General features: G+C 40.1%; 2 protein-coding genes across 3 annotated transcripts; both read left to right on the top strand.

Annotated features, from left to right (window-relative positions):
- The first annotated feature begins 729 nt into the window (after positions 1-729).
- Positions 730-4,263, top strand: LOC120679372 (membrane-embedded CAAX protease MroQ-like). 2 transcript variants are annotated; one of them, XM_039960953.1, is made up of 10 exons: positions 730-1,076; positions 1,352-1,440; positions 1,565-1,672; positions 1,772-1,854; positions 2,157-2,290; positions 2,544-2,593; positions 2,695-2,787; positions 2,915-3,006; positions 3,574-3,729; positions 3,898-4,263. In XM_039960953.1, the coding sequence occupies exons 1-10, from the start codon at positions 819-821 to the stop codon at positions 3,909-3,911; spliced, it is 1,077 nt and encodes a 358-aa protein (XP_039816887.1). In that variant the 5' UTR covers positions 730-818; the 3' UTR covers positions 3,912-4,263. The 2 variants fall into 2 exon arrangements, with proteins under 2 accessions (XP_039816887.1, XP_039816895.1); XM_039960961.1 differs by having other exon boundaries at positions 3,574-3,680.
- Positions 4,264-8,694: 4,431 nt separating this feature from the next.
- On the top strand, positions 8,695-10,843 carry LOC120679394 (putative NAC domain-containing protein 94). Its single transcript, XM_039960982.1, has 3 exons — positions 8,695-8,872; positions 9,716-10,017; positions 10,111-10,843. The coding sequence occupies exons 1-3, from the start codon at positions 8,695-8,697 to the stop codon at positions 10,822-10,824; spliced, it is 1,194 nt and encodes a 397-aa protein (XP_039816916.1). The 3' UTR covers positions 10,825-10,843.
- The last annotated feature ends 926 nt before the right edge of the window (positions 10,844-11,769 follow it).

Raw genomic sequence — 11,769 nt, forward strand, 5'->3', positions numbered from 1 at the left:
AATTTTAATTTGATGGATTGATATGATTGGTTGATTGCTCATTGTTGACTAAAATGAAGCCATCGAGAGCGGGTCAGCACCGAAGGAAAGGAACCAGCACGGGAAGGAAAGGAAATTAGCGCAGTAGTAGAGCTATTAGGAAACAGTATCATGGGATCCTATTCTTGCAAAAAAAAAAATCATGCGTCCGTGATCAACGACGCGCAGGAACAGCTATCCTCTCTCTTTCCTTCCAAAAAAAACAACGGTGGGTAAATTAAATTTTTTGGTGAAAAAACCAAACCTTTTGGATAGAAACATTTTCTATCTATCAAAAAATAGACTCCATCTTTTTTCGTCGAGTCTTCCGGACTGATGAGTGGGACCTCCGTGAAGAGTATGGTGAGCCTAATTTTGGTGAAAATTATTTTTAATTGTTTCAACTTTTATAGAGGTGGGTACGTTAAAACTTTTGGTGAAAAAAAGTCTTTTGGGTGGAAATATTTTCTATCTATCAAAGAATGGGACTCCACCCTCTTTCGTCAAACCTTCCGGGCAGACGAGTGGGACCTCCGTGAGGGGTACGGTGGGCCTAATTTTAATAAAAATTATTTTCAATTGTTTTAATTTTTATAGTATAAATTGGAGTCAATGAGGGGTACGGTGGGCCTAATTTTAATAAAAATTATTTTTAATTATTTTAATTTTTATAGTATAAATTGGAGTCACGTATTTTTCGAAAGCCCCACCGTCTTAATCTTATCCCCGGACCCCGGGACGCCGCGATACTTCACCGTCGGTACGCGGCTTCACCATCGGTGGAACAGAGAGCAGAAGGCATGTTTCCGATGGCCTCATCGTCGTCGTCGCCGCCGCCGCTCTCACCTATCGTCCTCCGGACGCTCCCGTGCAGACCCGTTGTCCTCTCGAGACGGAAGAAGCCACTTCCCTCGCCAAAATCTGGCCGCTTAGCAATTGCCGGAGCAGAGCTGCGATTGACGGAGACCGGCCGGTGGACGAGGAGCTATAGGAGGGGCGGACGCTTCCCGTGTTTCTCCTATAACGCCAATAACAAGAGTCCCTCTCCTTCGGATAAGGTGATGCTCAGCTGTTTCATTTCTTGATAACCTCCTGAACTGAACACAAAAGTAGCCCTGTAGAATTTAGCTTCCGGTAATGGCAAAGAAAATATATTATTTAGCTGAATGCATCAAAATGAACTGTCAGGAATACATAGCTGCAGAGTATGTAGCTAAATCTAGAACATCTCCGGAGTTCATTCGCATTGTGGCTATTCCTTGTTTTCATGGTATTCTTTTTTTTTTTGTGTGTGACTGGTGAGGAGCTTGTGACATTATCTGAACCTAAGCAGAGTTCTGACGAGTGGACAATCCTTCGGCGGTGGGATGTGCCATGGGAGTGGCAAACCGTTATGCTCACCATGGTAGGCTGTGGAGTAAGGTAAGCCACCTTTACGCCCCCAGGTAGTTAACTTTTTTCTTGTTGTTTACAGTGAGATTATCATGTTTGACTTGACTGTACTGTATGAGTGTTGAATAAAGAATTCTGAGTGTTCTTTAGACAGCTTTGTTTTGACAGGATTAGTTGAGCAATCCGCTTTGCAATATGTGGGGTTTAAAGCTGTGGAGGCAACTATAGATGAGAAGGCAGAAATATTGTTTCTTGGGCAACTGTATGATACAATTTTCTATAAACTGTTTATCTTCCACAAATAAATAAACAACAGAAATTACCAAAAGATTTACATTTTGCTTTTGTACTGTCTGTGCAGTAGTGTGACAGTAGTTCTGCTTGGCGTTATATTTGGCATCACCAATACGTTTCGACCATTCCCAGATGATGTATTTCGTTATGGTAAGGACTCAACCTTGTTATGGTCATTCAATAAATTTCTTATTATGCAAGTACAAAAACATTTTTTTCTCATAAAAGCTATTTTGTAAGTGAAAAGTGTTGTGTGATATTTTGATGGAACATAAGTTACCATTTCAATCATAATTGACAGTCTAGGTTTATCCTCTTTTTCATGGGTGCTCCTTCTCGAAGTTAGTTTATGATGAATAACTTCAAAAAAACTGTGATGAATGTTTCTTTTATAGTAATTTTTATCAAATGGGAAGAGGCATATTTACGCAGGAATGTTGTAAAACTTTCAGATATTAAAGAACCATTCAAGCTGCAGAATGGATGGCTTTTGTGGGCTGGAGTCGGCCTCTTTGCGGCAGTAATTTCTATTGCTTTAGCAGGAACTGCAATGACCTATCTGAATGGTGAAACTCCAGAGAGAGAGGTCAGACAAATATGCTTTAGCAACTAGACCTTTCCTGTGCACTACCTCATATTAGTCACTTTAATCTCGTTCAGAACATGTTTGTAGTTCAATTTATTCAGCATAGAAGATGTCATATGCTATATGATGTATTTTCTTTCATATATTTGCCTGTTTACTGTTTTGTACAATAGTACATATATAGCATAACCTATGCCAAGCGCTTCTTGTAATTTGTTAAATACTTACAAAATGTTTCGTTTCATTGGCTCAGACTGATTCACTAGTTCTTTTATTGCCCCTGATTGGATCATCCAATACTAGGTATCATCTCTCTCTCTCTCTTTTGTGTTTTAGTGGGTTCCTGCCTCTAAACAGGTAATGCGAACTTGATCTTGTTTCCAACTTTCTTTTTGTGTTACTAGCACTGCCTTTTTGGTGGGAATTACTGGAGTTCTGGCACCACTTCTGGAGGAGACTGTGTTTCGAGGATTTCTAATGGTGTCCTTGACTAAGTGGTAAAAATCCAAAACTTGTTTCCTGTTTATCCTAGCAATTTTTTTTTCTCCTGCTTGCATGTAGAAATTTGGTGCATTACAAAAGTTTTTCATGTTGAGGTATTCAACAGTTTTTTTCTGGGTACAGGTTTCCGACTCCAGTTTGTGTACTTGTCAGTGCTGCTGTATTCGCCCTTGCTCATCTGACTCCTGGGCAATTTCCTCAGCTATTTGTACTTGGTAATTCTTTGTTCAAATTTTATTAAAATAGAAACATATGAATAGCAAACATATTAGTTGGTAATCAATTGGGCCATATCCTGCCTAGTTACATCGTTGTGGCCATTTTGTGGTATGCATATTTCTGGTTTTTTCTTTGTAAGAAAAAAGTTAAAATTGACTTGGGATTTGGGGGGAGGGGGTGCAATGGGCAGACACTGTACGCAATTTCTAAATGCAATTGAAACTGACATCCACGATCACAACCATTACCATATTCAACTGTTCAACTATTGTGAATTACAGGAATTGCTTATTTGTTGGTAAGTTTTTGGCATGCTATATTTATGGTCTGTTTTTTGTAAGAGAGTAGTTTAAAATTGGCTGCGCAGGTATCTGACTATCTGAGATTTGACAACCGTAGGCACAATATGCAACACCTAATAGATCCGAATCACAACCAGGCACAGTCACAGCTATTGTCATATGCAATCAGTTGTTAGATACTGGGGTTGCTGATTTGTTTGTTTAATTCTATGCTTTTTTGCTTGCCGTTGTTATTTAGTAACCTTGTTCATTGTTATGCAGGTGTTACACTGGGGTTTTCATATGCTCAAACCCGCAATCTTCTAACTCCTATCACAATACATGCATTTTGGAACTCAGGAGTAATATTGCTGCTAACCTTTCTTCAGGTATGTCCCTCTGTCTGGATCAGGCTACCAGTGAGTAAACTCTTTCTTGGTGAGCATTCTCGAAATCATAAGTTGCATAGAATTGCCCAATAGTACTCTGTTACCTAAATATCTTTATATTTGGTTTTTTATTTAAGTCAGAGTGTTCTGGAACATATTATGTGCTGTAAAAGGAATGTAATTCAGTAATTGACAGTGATTTTTTGTACTGCGTCAGCTGCAAGGATATGATATCAAGGAGCTGTTGGGGGCATCGTGAAGGTTTGGACAAACCAGAGCCTGGTTTTGTGCATAAGGTGATCCCAAGGAGCTCTGTTGGGCGTGTGACCTGGCACATCCGATGTCTGCAAGGTAGTTGCGTTTCCAGAAGTTTTACGACACATCACTCCTCTGTAAAGCTGTTCATCTAGGGCGCGTGGCAGATGGCCTTAATGCAAGAACTGGAGAAACACCTGTCAATAAATTACGACACATCATGAGTTGTCGTTTTTGTATGTAAATGTGCTTTGGGGACAGGGCAGTACAATATATGCCTACCATCGGTAAGATCAATACATCTGAATATGAACTTCATCCAGTGCGATTCAAATGGAGTGGCGGACCCGGATTGTGAATGGAGCCTGGGCCAATACAAGGTAGTTGTCTGTTCTCGGCTCTGGCAGAACATATGAATGACAGATTTTACAGCTAGTATCTTGTGATTGTTGCTTCGGAGCCCAGGCCGGTGCCGAGGGTCGCCCGGCCCTGGGGCTGCCCATGCAAATGGGGTATCATGGCTGGGTGGAGTCCGTCTGAGGTACCAGACCAGCGGTCTAGCCCCGTTCGCCAACCCTGACGGCAAGTTGCACACCTCGACGCTTTATAGGCTGATGCACTCTACGCGGAACGCCACAAGCCCACTCGCTGCCTTCGTTTGGCACAACCGGGCTCCCCCAAGAGTGCAGTTCTTCGTCTGGCTCCTCGTCCAGGACCGAATTCAGATCCGGGAACACTTGAAACAAAGGCACGTGCTGCATGACACTGCTTGTGAGATCTGCAATGGCGCGGAGGAAACTGCGGCGCACATCATGTTTGGGTGCAGCTTTGCGGCCTCCTCTCTGGGCTGCTATCAACATCGACCTGCCCCCGGATATGACGCCGATGAAGCTTCATCTACTCCCGCCGGCGCATATCCCTGGTAAACACTTCCACACCTTCCTCCTGTTGTGCTGTTGGCAACTTTGGAAACGACGGAATAACGCCATCTTCCGGTAGCAAAATGACCACCTAGGCACCGTGCTACGCGCTGCAAAAGAGGAAGCCAGAACCTGGGGGTACCGCCTGCCGCCAGGCGACCTTAGTGTTAGCTTGTCATGGTGCCTTGTTTTTAATTTCGCAATGTAGCACCAAATGAACTTGTTGTAAAATGTTTTGAAACATTCTGATATGCCACTTCAGGGCCGGATGAAATGAAAATTCATGTGGGGGATTCTCTCCCCTCCCGATGACCTTCAAAAAAAAAGTGTTCTATGCTGACATAAGCGACCTCGCTCTGAAGCATATGATGGTTTATATCTATTTAGTTCAGACTCTGGGGTGACTAGCTTATTAGTTTTTCACTTATCCTAAGCCAATGGACATATAGTTACGGATCATAAAGAACTTGAAATTATAAAATGGCATGCACAAGTTGCACTCTGGGCTTGTTTAAATGCACAGTGTAAAGTTTTTTAAAGGGAATCTTTGCACATTTGAAGTATTAAATATAGACTAATCACAAAATTAATTATAGAACTCGTCTATAAATTACGAGATGAATTTATCAAGACCAATTAATCCGTCATTAGAACATGTTTACTGTAGCTTTACTATAGCAATTTATTGTCTAATTATGGCCTAATTAGGCTTTTTAGATTCATCTCGTAATTTACGAGCAAATTATGCAATTAGTTTTTTATTTTGTTTAGATTTAATATTCAATATTCCATACATGTGCCGCAAGATAATTTTTGAATTTTGAATTTTACATCTAAACAATGTCTCTGTTAAGAAATGAAAATTACCCTTGTGCGGTGGCCTGTAGCACGTTTTTCATTAAGAGATTGTAGCACCGCCCTTAAAAAAAACTATGTAATCTAACCCCCTTTGGTCTTAACTGACGTGAAAATAAAGCTTTCGCATGTTCATAGAAAATCTACAAACAGTGAGTTGTTTTATACTCTAGAATCCCGCATGTTCGGTTAGGACACGGAGAAAGGGCTCTAGTTTCTACTAGCTCCAATATAATCTTAAATGCAAGTCTGATTGGTTTCTTGCAAGGTCACTAGCATGGCTATGAATATGGTGTTAGTTGAATTTTTCACTCACTTTTCCTTGGAACTTCCGTGTGAATCAGTGAATGGAGGGAACCGCGAACACGACATCAAGATCCGTTGATTATTCTCTTCTTAACACTTGATTGAGATGCAGTCTGGTTTTTTGCTGTCCTATCTGGTAACTTCGTTCAAGGAACGAACTATCATATTATCTGAATGTTAGGTGTCGCTTTCTAGGCCAGTCCATTTCTATCCTGTAACAGTCATGACTCATGACAAGATGCATGTAGGATCTGGAATGACTGGAATACGTGATGCAAGGTCGGAACTCGGAACTCGGAAGGCGTAAATGGACAAAGAAATGATAGGGAAGTATGAAGCCTGCTCCTTGTCCGGCCGACCGGATGGTAACCGTTCAGATGAAACCTTGGGTGTTCTTGGGGTCACTCTACTTGGCAGGATCTTATTTCTTTTGTAGGTTTCACTTGCTGACTACGCGCAAAATTAATTTTCTATATATGGATGCAGAAGTTATACACATGCTGCAGTTGCTTGTGAATGTATCTGAGTAATTATTATCAAGCTCAAGATGTAAACGGGACGGAAGCCAACTTATGGCCAAAATAGAAAGCACACTAAAACTACTGTTGGAAGCCAGAATCACAGATGATTGTGGAAGATTCTACAAGGTTCATGTAGGACTGACTCATAAACTTTAGCATCAAACAAGATTTAAGAAGTGATAAGTCTATAATAAAGCGATAAACCACAACATTCAAACAAAGGAGCCGAGCTTGATTATGTCGCACCAACTAGAGGTGAAAGAAAATTGACGAATTACAGGTTTACAACAAAAGTGTTCTCAAGTGCACTTTTGCTCATCATTGAGCCCTCGAGAAACTGGTTTACAATAAGGCTGTGTTTAGTTGCAAAAAGATGCGAAAAGTGTTTGCAAAAAGCACTGTAGCACTTTTCGTTTGTATGTGGTAAATATTATCCTACCATAGGCTAATTAGGCTCAAAATATTCATCTCACAACGTACATCAAAACTATGCAATTAGTTTTTTTATTTACCTACATTTAGTACTCCATGCATGGATCATTTGCTATATTTAATGTTTCGATGTGATGGAAAATTTGGAGGAATTGGAGGGAACTAAACACAGCCTAAGAAGGTACCGTGAGATTGGTGAGAACAGTTCGCTGTAAGTAGTAGTGTAGTACGGCAGTTGATAAAATAGAACATGGAGGATTACTACACTGCTAAGCCATCGATGAAGCGATATGTATAATGTATCCATTGGGCGCTAAAGTTTTCTCATATAAATGCGGTTTTCTAACACTGCCTGCAACTTTTGAGCTAAGCTATTGCCGGTTGAAGATAATGATTCCACACAGAAATTGGTAAGTGTTATATGCTGTCACATCGACATTGCTCCAATCAATTAACAGTAAAAAAATCCATCCACATAAATGAAGCTTTCATAGTGAGAACCAAACTAAACAAGTAGGAAAGGGTCTTGATGTAATGTAGGAATAGAGCCTAGGAGCAGTGATGCATAGTAAAACAAGAGGTGTGATATAGTTGTTGGAAAGGTACCAGGAGGTACCGGAAGATACCTCTCCTATTTTGGTAAGGTATCAGGAGGTACTTTTCCTATTTTTGTATGGGTCTCACTTATTTTGGTACCGATTGTTACTTTTTTCTAGGTACCTCTCATGTCTCGGTCGTCGATTTCAGCCTAATGGACGATCCTCATTTGTTCCAACTATTGTAAAATTTGTATGGTAAAATATTTTTTATTCCAAAGAATGGAGAGATGACGCTATCCTTTGCAGAAAAAGTGAACCTAATAAGAAATTAAAGATTTTGGGGCTGTGATATTAATTACGGATGCAAGTTTTGATTTATGGGTCAATGTAGAACTCATTCAATTAAACCAATTTGAAAGCATGAAGAAACACTATCATAGAATGACTTGTTTTTTTGGGATGGAGGGAGTAGGATGTAACAGGAGGTGTCCACTGTCCAGCTTCCATTGCCAAAAATTCGTTCAGTTTGTATTACATTTTCCATTACCGTGGTAGGAGTGTGTGTCTGTTACCTGGTAGGAGTGTGTGTCTGTTACCGGTGTCCGAGATGCCTAGGTCATAATCTTGCGTGTGAATCGAAAGGGACTGATGGTCCCAGTATGCTGCTAAGATTGTCTTCATTGATATACTAATCACTGATTAAAAAATCAAATAGGTTCAAGAGACAAGGAGTATCAGGAATTCTTTAATGCAAGTCGGTATCCATACTTGCGAACCTGGTCTAGTCGTGTTTTAGCAGCTATGATTTCTTTTGTAAATCATATGCTAACCTCCCCTTCCTAACGTTTATGACCCGGAACACAGGCATGTAGTAAGAGGCCTTTGGGAACGTTCATCTAATTGAAGTGCAGTTCATCACCAAGATCACCGCTATAAAAGCACTTGCTTCTCAGCTCATCTCCTCCAGTTAGGCTAGTTGCCTTCTCTTCCTCCTTCCAACCTTCTAAAATCTAGGTCCTTTGAGCAGCTCACCGCCTCTTATATGAGTTGATAGAGTTCCTGCACTGCATTAATTGTACATGACAGTAGGGAGTGCATAGTTACTTTCAGTCGTAAAGTCGTTCACTATTTCCACAGAAGTGGTACAAAAGTGGGTAACCAGGATCAGTCTTCATCAGTCCAAGTTATGGATGAAAGAGCTGATAAGGACAAGTCAGATGAGGTCCTTCCTGGTTTTCGGTTCCATCCTACAGATGAAGAGCTCGTTGGCTTCTATCTCAAGCGAAAGATTCAGCAAAAACCTCTGTCCATAGAGCTCATCAGGCAGTTGGACATCTACAAGTATGATCCATGGGATCTCCCAAGTAAGCCACTACTTTCTCCGTACCTCTTGTTAGTAAATGAACCTACTTCGATTTTGTGAAGCAACTGTTTCTCTAAATAATAAAATGACTGCAAAAATGAATTTATATTTCTGTGTCAATAGAACTGGTGGGTATAGTTTATCTGCTTACTAGCGTGAATATACTGTGTTCCACATAAAGGATACATTCGGAGCCCAAGATTATTCTTCATCACCAACTTGTATCAACCAAAGTATGAACAGAACTCAATAGCTCAAGCCACAACACTTTAGCTTCATGATCCGCTATACAAACTAGGACTATTTTGCACAGTTTTACATATAGGTACTGGCAACAGTTCAAGAAATTACAGCATGAAGATACAGCTTTCAGTTTTCACAATTATCCTATATGCAAGTAACCTAAGGAACAGTATCAGCAAAATAACAATGTCATCTTCATCCACTTAAGGATAGAGATTGAGTACTGAAACAAGTCTGTACAAATTCACAGTAGCCAATCCTCAGTGCTATAAAAGCAAATCTACTTGAATAAAGACTTTTACAGCATCACCAATAAAAAGAAATCAAATATGCGAGCATGCAAGTGAAAGGGTTCTGAATATGGCAACCATAAACAAAAACAATCAAAAGTGGGAAAACATAGTACACACTCATTTTCTTTGATATTTACACTAGTATATTAACACAACCAAGCTGTTCATCTTCAAACTAATAGATACCTAGTAGATTAGTAAGTTCCCATCAGAATACTATGGTTGCCATCTTAGCATCTTACATCATGTCTAATTTTTCACCTTTGCTTTCTGTAACCATATATTCTTGTTGAATTTCTCTTGCACAGAGCTTGCAAGCACCGGGGAGAAAGAATTGTACTTTTACTGCCCAAGGGACCGGAAGTATCGGAACAGTGCTAGACCAAATAGAGTCACAGGAGCTGGATTCTGGAAAGCAACAGGAACAGATAGGCCCATATACTCTTCCGAAGGAACCAAGTGCATAGGCCTGAAGAAGTCTCTTGTCTTTTATAAAGGGAGAGCAGCAAAAGGGATCAAGACAGATTGGATGATGCATGAGTACAGGATGCCTTCACTCAATTGTCCCTCACTTCCTAAAACACCAAAAGACAAAAATATTCCAGCCAATGTAAGCAGTTTACTCTGAGCATTCAGTTATAGCACAGAAGTTAAGCAAATACCTATGTGTCGCATAGTTCTCATAGTTTTCTTTATCAAACAGGATGCATGGGCTATTTGCAGGATATTTAAAAAGCCTAGCTCTGTGGCACAAAGAGTGTTGTCTCACTCCTGGGGTCCTCAATCAATTGCAACGACAGAGCCAGAGCTGCTATCTGCTTTGCAGTCCATACAAGCCTCCCATTTTGCTTTGGAAAGCTCCTCTTGCTCACCAAATCAATACAACAGCCAACATTGTTTGCAGGGATGGCAGCAGCAGAAGCTTAACAGTTCACAAGATGGCTCATCATGTAAAATCATTAACTTCAACCACAGTCCATCTTCACCTCAACTGTCAGAGAAATACATCCATAGCAGTCCGATCATCTTGCCATTTGGAACACAATCACCACAGAAATCATCAGCCATCACATCCGTGCTTCTAAGTATGGCCCCTGGAATAGTCAATAGCATGAATGAAGCTTTGCCAAACACAGAGATGGAACAGCTTGAACCATCCTATGGATACACAGCTGATTGGGGTATAGACACAAATGGAGGTATTGGAAATAAAGATGATGACCCATATTCAAGAAAACCTAGTAATGGATTCAGTTCAGGCATTGAGTGCGGAAGTCAACAAAAAATAAAATTTCCATTTGATTTAGAGGTGGATTCACCAGATGATTGGACCAGCAGCATGCCATGTTCACTCCCTTGCCCCCCACCTCCCACAGAAATGTCAAATAGCAGCTCCACTGAAAAATATTATGCATAATTAGATATATAACACCAAGAGCTATATAACACCAAGAGCTATCTTCATCTGTCAGCAAAAGGCCAACCCTTGTACATTTTCACTTAGTTTTATAACTTTATATATTACAAAATATACCCGTGTTAACAGAAAAACTTTTTTTGCGGGTGTGTTAACAGAAAAACTAACAGAGAGAAGAATAGCTTGGTTTTGTATGTCTAGTATAATGGATAGTCTACAATTTCAATGAGAAGTAGGTATGAGGCCTTTATGTCAAGTATGCAAATTCTGTCATAAGTTGATAAGTATTTCCACGTATGTCAATCCCATCCTGACTGCTTCCACGCTGAACTTATCCACTGTAGTTGCCGAAGTAATTAAATACAGGGCCCTTATTTCACCCAAAAACTTTATGAGAATGGAGTACATCTATACAGGTGAACTGCTTACAGAAAAGTCCGAGAATATCCTGGCTTTAGTTGCATAGACATGTAAAAGACCACCAGATAATGGTCTTGCCATGTCAGTGCAGAGGCTAAAAACAGATGAAATTTCAAGCCTTACTATCTGAAAGTTAGTTGCCACCTAAAGATGAATTAATGAAATTACCTCCTTACTAAAAACATTTATAGTATATCCAAATAGCACAACCTCGTCTTTGAATGGAGTTGTAAAAAATTCTTTGAACTCTTTGAACATCGCAATGTCTGAAGTATATGGAAACACAACAATGGTTAATCCATGTTACCTTGGAATGATTTGTGGAAAAGATGCTAACCATTTGTCTTTAGGTGTGTATATGAAGAGAGAGTACATGGGCCTCTGATATACTTAACAATGATTTTCCCATAGATGTGAAGGACATGTCCATGAATCTCATCGCCTTTTGGGAGCAAGCCTCTGGTCCATGAAAACTGAAACAATAGCAGATAACAACACAGGATCAGATGTGAATCCATCAGCATT

This window comes from Panicum virgatum, chromosome 2K, assembly GCF_016808335.1.
Source record: "Panicum virgatum strain AP13 chromosome 2K, P.virgatum_v5, whole genome shotgun sequence".
Classification (NCBI taxonomy): domain Eukaryota; kingdom Viridiplantae; phylum Streptophyta; class Magnoliopsida; order Poales; family Poaceae; genus Panicum; species Panicum virgatum.